This window comes from Malus sylvestris, chromosome 3, assembly GCF_916048215.2.
Source record: "Malus sylvestris chromosome 3, drMalSylv7.2, whole genome shotgun sequence".
In the NCBI taxonomy this organism is placed as follows: domain Eukaryota; kingdom Viridiplantae; phylum Streptophyta; class Magnoliopsida; order Rosales; family Rosaceae; genus Malus; species Malus sylvestris.
The window spans coordinates 26,071,615-26,082,973 of record NC_062262.1 but is presented as its reverse complement, the minus strand read 5'-3'; the positions used below and the strand labels follow the sequence as shown (position 1 = coordinate 26,082,973).

Here is an 11,359-nt window from a genome sequence, read left to right as displayed (position 1 = left end):
GGTTTGTGTATAGAGACGGCATAAGAGGCCAAAAGGGGTGAATATACACATGCATATCCATATTATGTGTATACTTAACTAAACTTGGGATTATATATAATTAGAGTGGCAATTACTCAGTAATCACAGTTTAGTACCCTAACTACGGCCCCTATGTAGAGGGAGCTTATATTAAATCGTATTTATATTGAATGGTTTCATTGCTAATCGCATCGAAGTCGTTTGTATAATACCACACTTAGTAGCGGTTAAGTTAGAAACAATATCAATGCTGATTAGTGGTAGATCGCTCAATCACCTCTGAGTGGCAATTACTCAGTAATCACAGTTTAGTACCCTAGCTACGGCCCCGATGTAGAGGTAGCTTATATTAAATTGTATTTATATTGAATGGTTTCATTGCTAATCGCATCGAAGTCTTTTGTATAATACCACACTTAGTAGTGGTTAAGTTAGAAACAATATCAATGCTGATTAGTGGTACATCGCTCAATCACCTCTGCACCTATGACAATTCGAGTTTGAGACCTCTTCTAGTATTGGGAGCAGCAGTATTACTAAACGAGTAGCTAGTCAGTGATTGATTTGTCAATGTCGTAGGCTTGTAGCCCTTAAAACTAATAAAACTAAAACAAAATAGACGCAAAACAATGGGAGTGAATAAAATCAAAATTTGGATGATCTGATTCAATTTCAAGATTGTTTGATACAAAAGAAACTTCTGTCGCACTGTTACTAATCATAAATTCAAAATCTAAATCCTCATCACAGTGTATACTCTCAATCTCTTCAAGAACAATTGAAGCCACAGTTGAAGAATTTGCAGCAAACACTTCTTCATCTGAGACAACATTGTTGTTTGAAACCACAAAGTTTTCGATTTCTTCATCGATGTTGCTTCTAACAGTGCACCAATTTTCTTCAAATTCCCAGTTGGGTACATTCGAAAATGTCGAAAATCCAATCAGTTTCTTGATCCTTTCTGTTGGGGAATTCAAACAAACACCTTCAACAGATAGCAATTCGATTGGACTTTCAGACGCTTCAAAAGAATCCCAAAGGCCTTGATCCAACACACTAATTGGAGACCCCATTACTTGCTCTGTATTAAACTTGGACCCCAAATGCTGTTCAAGAAATGGATGATCAAGGAGCTGCTTAGCTGTCCACCTCTCTCTTGGATCCTTCATCAAACACTTGCTTAAGAAATCCTTACCCTTGCTCGAAAGCTGGCTTGGAATCTCCGGCAGCTGGCCGGAGAATCCAATTCTGTAGAGAGCTGAAACCGGATCATTAATCTCCGGCCAAGGCCCGCCACCGGTTGCCATTTCAATAATCGTGCACCCAAGAGCCCATATGTCAGCCTCAAACCCCTGCTCTTCGCCACGGGCAACCTCCGGCGCCATAAACACCGGCGTACCCGAAATAGTAGTACATGCCTCAACCCCTTGTACCAATTTAGCGCAACCCAAATCGGCAATTTTGGCGGTCTCTCCGGTCACCAAAATGTTTTGGCTCTTGATGTCACAGTGTACCAATTTATTGACATGCAAATACTCCAATCCTTGCACAATCTGGTGCGTGTACAATTGAATGACGGCCTCCTCTAGCCGGCCTCCCCGCCTCCTAATCGCGTCGAAAAGCGTACCGCCGGGTACGTACTCCATGCAGAGATTGTACATAGGCTTGTTGTTTTCAATGCTGACATTATAGCCCAAGTACTTGACTATATGGGGGGAACCAAGCTTGGACAAAAAACATTGCTCCTTCTGCAAAAGAGCCGAGCTGGAGAGCTCGGCTGACTTTACCGCGAATCGTTCGCCATCGGAGCTGGCGGCGAGGGAGACTGTGGCGGTGGAGCCGCGGCCGACGGTCGGTCCTCGGGTCCAGTGCTCCATGGCAGAAGAGATTGGTAGGGTTTTTGAAATGCTTGCCCAAATGGCTAAATGCACATTTTTATACGTGACATTGGCCCTTGGGGGATCCAAAAAGATGTTTGTAATGGATCCACGTGGCAAAAGGAGAGGGGGGTTTTTATTAACAGGGCCGTCTTGGAGCGCAGTTACTTAGGGTTGTAATAAGGCCACCCACATGGCGACACATGAAGCCACATGCCAAGATTGCGGGATTAAGAGGAGATTATGGAGGGAGAGGAGAAGAGAATATGCTTTTGCTTTTGCTCATTGCGTTTGGACAAGTCAGAAGTCTTTTTTTTTGCGGCGCCAAAAAGCACTTGTCAAATATCTAGGTGCATTGTCTTTCTCTTTCAACGCGGGTTTTGAATTGTCTTTCTCTTTCAACGCGGGTTTTGAATATTTTTCTTTTTGTGAATGCGTTCTCACTCCTGCCTCCGGAATCTAAGTAAAATGGATTAATGAGATAACGTTGTTTAAGTTTGTTGTGATTAAGGTCTGGTTTGGTGCTAAGGTGATTCTGAAAAAAATGGGTATATTTTAGTTTTTTTTATGTTTGGTAAACATTCAGCGTTTTTTTTCACAGTTTTTGGTGAAAAAAAGCCAAAAACATAAAGCTGCAAAACCCAGCTTTGAAAAACCGGCTTTTTTTTCACATCTGTTTTACATAAAAGTTTACCAAACACTATAATACTGTTTTTTTTTTCAAAAGCACTTTTACAAAATGTTTTTCAAACACTCTGCTGTTTATTCTCACAGCACAGTAGAAACATTTTTTTTTCAAAGCACAACAATATCAAACCAGCCTTAAATTAATCGAATCTACGAGCTTTGTACCGTTGTCCATGTATGTGAAGAATTCTCAACTAATGTCCAGTTTACCACGAAATTCATATCAATTAGTTGACTTATATTTGTTTACGTGCACGACTGATGTTAAAGTTAAATAGATTGAAAGTGTTAAAATTGCAGTAACTGTAAGAAATATGTAAGTTGACGACCTCATGAGAAAACGGTGGCTTGTTCTTAAATTTTGTTATTAAAGTTCAACGCTAACAGATTTCCTTTTGGAGGTTTTGGAGACTTGAGAGTGAAACCAGCACCATACTTCACAGAGTGTGAAATCTCTTTTTCATAGTCTGGGTGCATTAATATGAATCCTCAACTGAATTATAAATTTTTAATTCGAACAATTCGTAGCTCAAGCAGCATTTGCTTATGCGTTTGAAATCTAGTATTTCATTATAGGAAATGTTAACAACCTTTTGGTGTTACCTTCTCAACTCATATTCTCATCTTGCAATGTTTCTTAATTATTGAAACTGTCTACTTTCTCGACCACTTCTTAAAGATTATTTATCCGAAAAATATTAAAAAAATCAGAAATTATTTAACCGTTGGACTAATCAAATTTCAATGTTGGACGATTGCATCCGCCTAATTATTCTTGGTGCAACAAAGTGGCATAAATGGTATCACATCGTGAAGAACGGAAATCAAAGAATTGATCCATTCTGTCGGTGCATAGACAAGACTGAGGGGCAAAGCATTGAAACCTTATCTCCTTTACAGCTATGGCAGACACAGAGAGAGAGAGAGAGAGAGAGAGAGAGAGAGAGAGAGAGAGAGACCCACATTACCAAACTATGTCTTCCCAAATTTACCTGTCTTCTTTTTGCCTTTTTCCTGTACCAGTCAGCTTGTGAAGAAATGGACCAACCGCCCAAACCCATGTTGGATATCTCTGGCTTTTTTGCTCATTTGAATCTTGACTATACCTCGATTTTAGGCAAAATTAATGTACATGCTTTAAGCTGCATTCACAGTTCATCGATGACTTATATTGATAAATAGTTGGATGTACATTGAAAGATCAATAAAATTTAATGGGCATATCCTTATTATTTAGAAATTTACATTTAATATGTGCTATAAATAACAAGTGCATCCAAACTTCTAAACTGTAATGTATACTGAACGCTGATGTATAGTATAAAGAGGCCTCATTCTTTTAAATCAATCCAAATTAAAGTTGCTTTTATATGATCAACAACAAGAGAGTGCATCTTGGTCACATATTTGCGTGGTCTTGAAGCAACCAAATATTCACTACTTTAGCAATGACGTTTGCTAGATAGCTGTATGAACAAAGGTTACCATGTGATGATGTCACATTTACAACTATAAATGAAATGAATGTTCTGAGGCTTTGGCCTTGCTGTATTGCCTTCACTACATACTCCTCGAAATTCAGACATCCCATGTGAAATTCTACTCCCATTCAATCTCCATTCGAATTTTAGTCACACTCGCAACCCATAGATTTTGATGAACTATTCCCATTTCTTAGCAAGAAATGTGAATTTCTTGAGAAGCTCACAACGTGATGTAATTCAATAATTAATATTCGACATTATGTGTCTGGAACTTGTATATGAGATAAAGCGATCCAAATTGTAGCTAGAAGTGCTATCCCCTTAACACTACATTACAAAATGTAATCCACAAGCAATCTTGTCTCTTAGAGCACTTCCACCTCTAAAAAGTCCCCAGAAAGTAGGCAATTCAACCACCAAGTGAACAGTAAATGGCCAAGTGTGTCTTCACCCCTAAGTTGAATAGCCCAGGTTATTTATATTAAAATATTATTATTCTTATTATTTATAAAATAATAAAAGATAATTTTACTTTTAATTTTCGATAATAATATAAGATTGGTTGAAAGTATTTTAAAATATTGAGATATGGTGTAAGGTGGAAGAACATGGTTAGGTATTTACAGAAAAAAATATAAATTATTTATATATTTTGTATTTTTATTTAATTTTTATAATTTTGTTTTTTTAATTAATATTTTATAACTATTTAATTGTGGTTGACCTCAGCCTTGCGTCACATGATCTAAGGGCTCGATGAGCGACTGGCTCCCCCGAAGCCCAATGGATTGGAATGGGTTGGAGGGACTTGGATCCTTTCCTGAGCTAATGGAGAGGATCCTCCTGACCACTAATCATGGGCCGTTGGATTTTTATCCAACGGCTACAAACAGGGGGTCCCTTTAAAGTTATAATAATTATAGCCGTTGGATAAAAATCCAACGGCCCATGATTAGTGGTCAGGAGGATCCTCTCCATTAGCTCAGGAGAGGATCCAAATCCGGGTTGGAGGAGTTTTGGGTTTAGGAGATTTATGGCTGGTTTGGTATTGCTGTGCTTTGAAAAAAAACTGCTGTGAGAATAAACGGCTATGCTGTGAGAATAAGCGGCTGTGAAATAAATCAGCAGAGTATTTGGTAAACTTTTTTGTAAAAGTGCTTTTGGAAAAAAAAAAAACAGTCTGATAGTGGATCTTTTCATTAAAGGAGCACTGTAGCTCCGTGTGCTTTGAAAAAAAACCAGTTTTCCAAAGCTGCAAATAGCAGCTTCAGCTTTTTCCTTTGATTTCAGCTTATTCTCACAGCAGCTTCCATGAACTTGACGCTTTTATAACTTGGCAAGTAGATGCATACCTTATCAAATAAAATTTGTCCCATCATGTATGCATCCGTGAGGAGTCGAACATAAGACCTATGCTCCCCGGGGAACTTAACTAAGCCCCGGTCGGCCACCGGATTAATTCCAGGGAGATCAAATATTTCCGGTCTAACTACGTTCATCTATATATTCTTGAGCAGTCAGTAAATTACAGGGCTGGAAATTGTCTTCCCCATTCGACTAACAATAAGACATCACAAACGTAAGTATACACAACCGTTCATCAAATGTATAGCATTCGAAAACACCATCGGAAACTATCCATTTCCTCAGTTTTAAGTTCAGCGTCGAAAATACATCGCTGAAATATTTACATGCAGGTTATGATCCAGAGATTACTACCAGAACTAGATAGGATATTGTGAAACTCCGCAACGTTAAAGTAGGAATAAGAGACGAGCACAAACTGAACATGAGAAGTAAATATTTATCTATGCAGCTTCTGCAAACCCAATTCTCTCATTGCCATAGTCAAATACGGTGTGGTAGCGACCCATGAATACATCACCCAAGATCCTGTCGCAAAAACAAAACATTAGTAAGGGCTTTCGAGTTTTGCTCTCTTGCCAACAAGACAAAAGGATCATCAATTCATCAATTAACCCACAAACTTCACAAATCTGACTGGAGATACAAAAGGATCTACAACCACAATGATCTTCAAGCACCGATGAAACCAAAAGAAAGATGATCGTAAAAACTAAATAGAATATAGATTGTACCAGAGAGGTCCGCGGGGAGGTGGGACATCCAAGGCAGTAAATCCACTAATGCATTGTGCTGCATCTCCCTCACCAACTTTGAGCACGTACTGGTTTCCATCAAAAAAAGAAAAGACGAAATGAAATATATTAGTTATGCTCAACTAAGCCACTGTTGACGCTTTGCATGTAAAGACAGGCCAATGGCTGGAAGAGATAACACAAGATATGCCGTCAAACAAAAACCAAAACTGTCAACTATACATTACACGGCACCTGTTCAGGGGTGAGATCAAATGTTCTTCCACCGATAGTGAAGGAAACACTGGGCATTGATGACAAACCAGCACAATCAACTGCAGATTCTCCCATTGGGCTAGGCAACCGATCACAGAGCTGCAATTACAAACCAGATCACAAGCAAGCCAAAAAACAGCAACCTACAGAAACATATCAGATGAAAGGGTAACTTCACCTGATTCACATAGTCAAGAATTCGCTCCTGTGTCTGATTCTGCTTGAGCTGGTTTTGCATCCAAACAACCGTCATCTCACAAGCAGAACACGTTGCATCAGATAAGTCACCAGATACCTTGTGAGTGTTCTCCACAACACTCTTGATTCCGATACTGACCAGTCACATTTGCAAAACATATATAAAGAGTGCATTGAAAATACAATAAATAAACATATAGAAAATATGATTGCAGACACATATACATGTATAATAATTAATAAGTTAGCCATGTTATTGTAGTTCAAAGCAAACATATTTCTACCATGTGCCTCAGAAAGCAAAATGAGTCTAACCTAACACCATGAGTCCCATCAAATGAGCACAAACCAATCTGAGAGCAGATTTTCGCTGGTTGATCCTGCCGAAATAAAAGTTGTAAATACATTACAGTTACATAGAAATCAACAAGTAGTAGGTTTAAAAATCTCTTACAACAACAACAAAGCCTTTTCCCACTAAGTGGGGTCGGCTATTTAAAAATCTCTTACGAGTTCGCAAAACCAAGTGGTTGATCGATTTACATAACCATGGGAGCATGAAAATTGTACCTTTGCTAAAATTCTCTCAATTATGGTTTCCCCATATTCTGCAACTACAGTCTTGCATTCTTGACTTACAATGCCAGAGGCTCCAATGGCATGATTGAGTTCAGTAATAATAGTCTGTAAATGAAAACAAGGAACAACAAATTAAAAAAAAAAAGCGAACAATAAACACATAAACATGCACATCCACACGCAAATACGTTGAACTCAAAGTTACAACCAAATGTTAATGAAAATACTTCATTTTCCTTGTCTAAAGAATAATCAATCAATAGGAAAGCAATAACTGCTGAAGTACCAGCTCAAAATCCAAGGACCCCGTATGTTTCCACAATAAAATAGAATAATTAGAAAATAAAATTTGCGTTGATTAATGAGAAAACCACAATTGACAATATCGTTAGAAAAAGAAGAAAGAAGAGGAATGCATCTCGATATTATGATGTGCAAAAGAATAACAGTAGAAGAAATGAATAGAATTTCTCTTATAGGAGATGCATCAAGGCCACCCTTGATAAATTCTGAACCATCTAATTAAGAGAAGTAAACAGAGAATGTTCAACTCCAGAACTTAAAAAAACACATAAGAACACACAAATACACACCGTTGGGCCAACCAACAAAGAAGTTCCAGAATCAGCAATAGCCGAACAGCCACTAGCACAAAATCCTGTCGTAGTTATGATTACATCAGACTAGAAGTCAATAAAATCATACTAAACAAAATATCATGTGTAAGAAAGAAGAAAGCAAACATAAAATATCTTTCAGTTACCAGTAGTTTGACCATCAATCATAACATCACCCATGTCAAACTGCCAACAAGAGCAATAAAGAACATAATATTAGAACTTTTTCACGAACTTGATACTTATCAAACAATGAACAATCAGACACCAACCTGCCAATAGCCTTTCTGTGTAACAGGAACGTATGTGTGCTCTCCCTTGTAGTGATTGGGATCCACTCCACCAAAAACAATTTCACCTCCTTCTTCTTCGTCAGCATTACGATTAAACCAGAATGAGAAAACTGGTTCCTTCAGAAGACCCTGATTGACCATGTTATACCTACAGAAATCCTAAAGTTAGAATTCTTGGAAAATGAAACCTGAAATTCCTGTGCCATCAACTTTCCTTGGGAGTCAATGACACAGAACCTTCAGAACAAAACAATGCAGAAACTCATAATAACAGCACAGGAGACACAACATACCACACAGGTACAGCATTTCCAACTGAAATCTCTTGAAATCCAAGTCCAAGTATGCCATCAAATTTGGCTACCACGAATGTGACGCCGGGTTCCTTGGTTGCCTCGATAAATTCCTGAAACATACTGCCTGTGTTAGTAAGGGCAAACCACCAACACTATGTTGAATATGTATGACTAATGCTAAACTAACCTGATCTTTAACCACAAGATCACCAACTGTTACATGATCTTCACTGAAGAACCCAGAAATAGCTCCAGTTCCATACTGGATGGCTGCAGGCTTACCTGCATAATGGAAGACACCAGAATGACCTCTCTGTTAATTAATGGGAATATTCCACCAATGGGTACATGACGCATGGACTAACAACAATAAAATAAAAATAGCAATCATGCTGAAGAAACAAACCATTTTTGTTGTAGGTGCTGGAACTGCTTGACTTGTATTTTGGATGTAAATAGCATGCAATCTGCACTCATACTCAAAATAATTACATTGTCTCCTATCTAGCAGCATAAAGAGAGGAAATTATACTAGAAATACCATACAAAAGATATAGAAACTAAAGCAACGAAACTCACCGAGAAAAAACACTTAGACGAAGGCACCCACAAATTTGCACTACCAGTATCAAATATCACAGTGAACTTCTGAGGGGGAGTGCCAATACCGATCTCACCAAAGTATTGAGCATCCATGTAATTTTTGAGAGATACAATATCAATGTCCTGAGAATCAGCCAAGTTTCCACCCAGACGATACTTTTGGAGCGTAGCTCTCAGAGACTCTCCTTCCTTGGAATCAATCTGGGAAGCAACCCTGTTATTTTGGTCCAATTTCCTCTTTTTGAGCCCAATCCGGAGCAACCCATCGTTGGACTCGCAAAAAACCAACGGAAACAAGAGGAAGCACAGAAAGAGTGCCGCTGTTACAGACTTGAGTTTGGTTTCCATATTCAACTGCACGAAGAAACCCATTCTTAATTGACCCAATAAAAAACTCATCAATCACCTAAATCATATTCATTCCAAACCCTTAAACTAGTGTAATCGTAATCACAACAATACTTCACCGGAGTCACAGTTGAGTTTCCTTACACACAATACACCAGAAATTGCAATCACATGTACACACAAATATAAACTCCATCTTCTAGTAGGTATAAGATTGGACACAACAATCAGTGAAAAAAGTGAACAAAAACGATTTGCGGACAGAGACAGGTCATCAATGTGTAGCACTGCATTCTTTTACTCAATTTTTCCTTTGATAACTGTTTCCCTTCCATGGAAATTCATAAAATTCAGATTAAAAGGGGCAAATTCATAGTTCATAGTTCAAATTTCAAAATATTCAGGTCAGCTCAACTAAATAAACCCCAATTTCGTAATCAACCATATAAAATAAAGCACAAAAAAAATGATGACCGATCAATTATGCACGAACTCAAAGCTTACCAGAACAAATTATAACGCAAACAGAGACAAGAACATTTCTCTAAAACAAAATTCCCCAAAAACAAAAAAAAAAAAATCAAAGGTACCTGTTGATCACTGCTTTGATACAAAATCTAGGGTTTCGAATCGAAATCCCCAAAAGAAATTGAAAGCAATAATGACTAAGAAAATTACAGGAAGAAAATGACTCACAGTAAGTTGCAGGAAGACGATGAGAAGGGAATGCGCGTTTCCCCAACCAACTGCTGCTGGACTAGATATTTATACTTCGGTTTGGTTTCCATAGCGGAAACTTTTAATCTCAGATGTACACGTGTGCTTGATGCTGATCATCACGGTTGAAAAAGTTCGTATTTATTCATGCGGACGAAAATGAACGATGAGCTGCGCTTCTATGCGGTGAAGACTACGGAGTCTAATGATTAACTTTCAATTTCACCCTTTCATTAAGAATCCTAACGTCATCAATCTCATTTTCATTTTTCATGGCAATTACCCACTTTAAACATATTTTGATAATTTATTGCACTTTGATCACACTTTTTGAAAATTTGCTCTTTTATCAATTTTAGCTATGAAAAGTCAATAGTGTCCTTTGTTAATAAAAAAGGGAACGATCCTTCCTTTTTTCGAAGTTGAACCATCGCTCAAACAACAACAACACAACTAAGCTACTTTTATGGTGTTTCATATGTTCTTCGCCGCCCTAAATTTGATTAGTCAAGACAGAGCACCGAAGAATGGATCTGAGAGTGTCTTTGGTGTTGTTGCGTTTTTAGTAGTTTTTATCAATGAATGACAATTTTAATTTTTCCCAGCCAAAATTGATCCAATGAGCAATTTTTCTAAAGGAAAACTAATGAAATTAGCTTGAAAACTTTGAGTTTTAACGATAAGGACAAAATAAAAGGTAAAGTGAATAGTACCAGGATTGACTTAGTGTAAAAATTTGATTTTTCGTTAAAATGAACAGTACCAATAACTTTTCGTTAAAGTTCTCTTTTTATAAAGTCTAATCAAAAGTGCAGTAAATTGTCAAAATTAGGGGTGGGCAAACGGGTATAGGAACCGCGGGTAGGGGAGGGTAATTCAGGTTCGGGGTGGGTACGGGGCGGTTCCAATTTTTTAAGAATAGAAACGGGGCGGGGCGGGGTGGGTCGATAGTATTTACGGGGCGGGCCGAGTCCTAGTATTTGGAATAACAGGCCCCTGGACGGCCCGTTTTTAACTATAACAGTCTCTAACCTAGTCCATTATCCATCCCACACTCCAAAACCCACTCCCAAATTTCATTCCTTCGAAATCCCAAACAAGGCCGCCAAGATTCCCACACTCAAGTCCTCGACTTGAGGCTTCCTCCCACCCACATTCTTCTTCCCTTCGACAACGACGACACCACATCACCTCACCATTTTAGAAGACGAAGATTGCACGGCGCTAACCACCTAATCTGGTCCGAATTGGCCAATTCCTAGCG

The 11,359-nt window shown here is 38.3% G+C and overlaps 2 protein-coding genes across 3 annotated transcripts; both read right to left on the bottom strand.

The window, feature by feature from the left end:
• Positions 1–365: 365 nt before the first annotated feature.
• Positions 366–1,975, bottom strand: LOC126615876 (mitogen-activated protein kinase kinase kinase 18-like). The gene has a single exon (XM_050283802.1). It carries the CDS (start codon positions 1,896–1,898, stop codon positions 627–629), a length of 1,272 nt encoding a protein of 423 aa, XP_050139759.1. The 5' UTR covers positions 1,899–1,975; the 3' UTR covers positions 366–626.
• Positions 1,976–5,594: 3,619 nt separating this feature from the next.
• Positions 5,595–10,213, bottom strand: LOC126615867 (aspartic proteinase A1-like). 2 transcript variants are annotated; one of them, XM_050283791.1, is made up of 14 exons: positions 10,075–10,213; positions 9,007–9,384; positions 8,834–8,894; positions 8,615–8,709; positions 8,425–8,537; positions 8,111–8,279; positions 7,985–8,024; positions 7,815–7,879; positions 7,213–7,326; positions 6,958–7,022; positions 6,623–6,776; positions 6,424–6,543; positions 6,169–6,257; positions 5,595–5,962 (listed from the first exon to the last, which is right to left on the bottom strand). In XM_050283791.1, the coding sequence occupies exons 2-14, from the start codon at positions 9,376–9,378 to the stop codon at positions 5,878–5,880; spliced, it is 1,542 nt and encodes a 513-aa protein (XP_050139748.1). In that variant the 5' UTR covers positions 9,379–9,384; positions 10,075–10,213; the 3' UTR covers positions 5,595–5,877. The 2 variants fall into 2 exon arrangements, with proteins under 2 accessions (XP_050139748.1, XP_050139749.1); XM_050283792.1 differs by lacking the exon at positions 10,075–10,213 and adding an exon at positions 9,969–10,062.
• Between the last annotated feature and the right edge of the window lie 1,146 nt (positions 10,214–11,359).

Coding starts and splice junctions, on each gene's coding strand:
- LOC126615876 (XM_050283802.1), bottom strand. CDS start 1,898: ATGGAGCACTGGACCCGAGGACCGACCGTCGGCCGCGGCTCCACCGCC.
- LOC126615867 (XM_050283791.1), bottom strand. CDS start 9,378: ATGGAAACCAAACTCAAGTCTGTAACAGCGGCACTCTTTCTGTGCTTC. Junction 8,538..8,614: donor ATCTTGTGGTTAAAGATCAG/GTTAGTTTAGCA, acceptor AGTATGTTTCAG/GAATTTATCGAGGCAACCAA. Junction 5,963..6,168: donor CCTCCCCGCGGACCTCTCTG/GTACAATCTATA, acceptor TTTTTGCGACAG/GATCTTGGGTGATGTATTCA.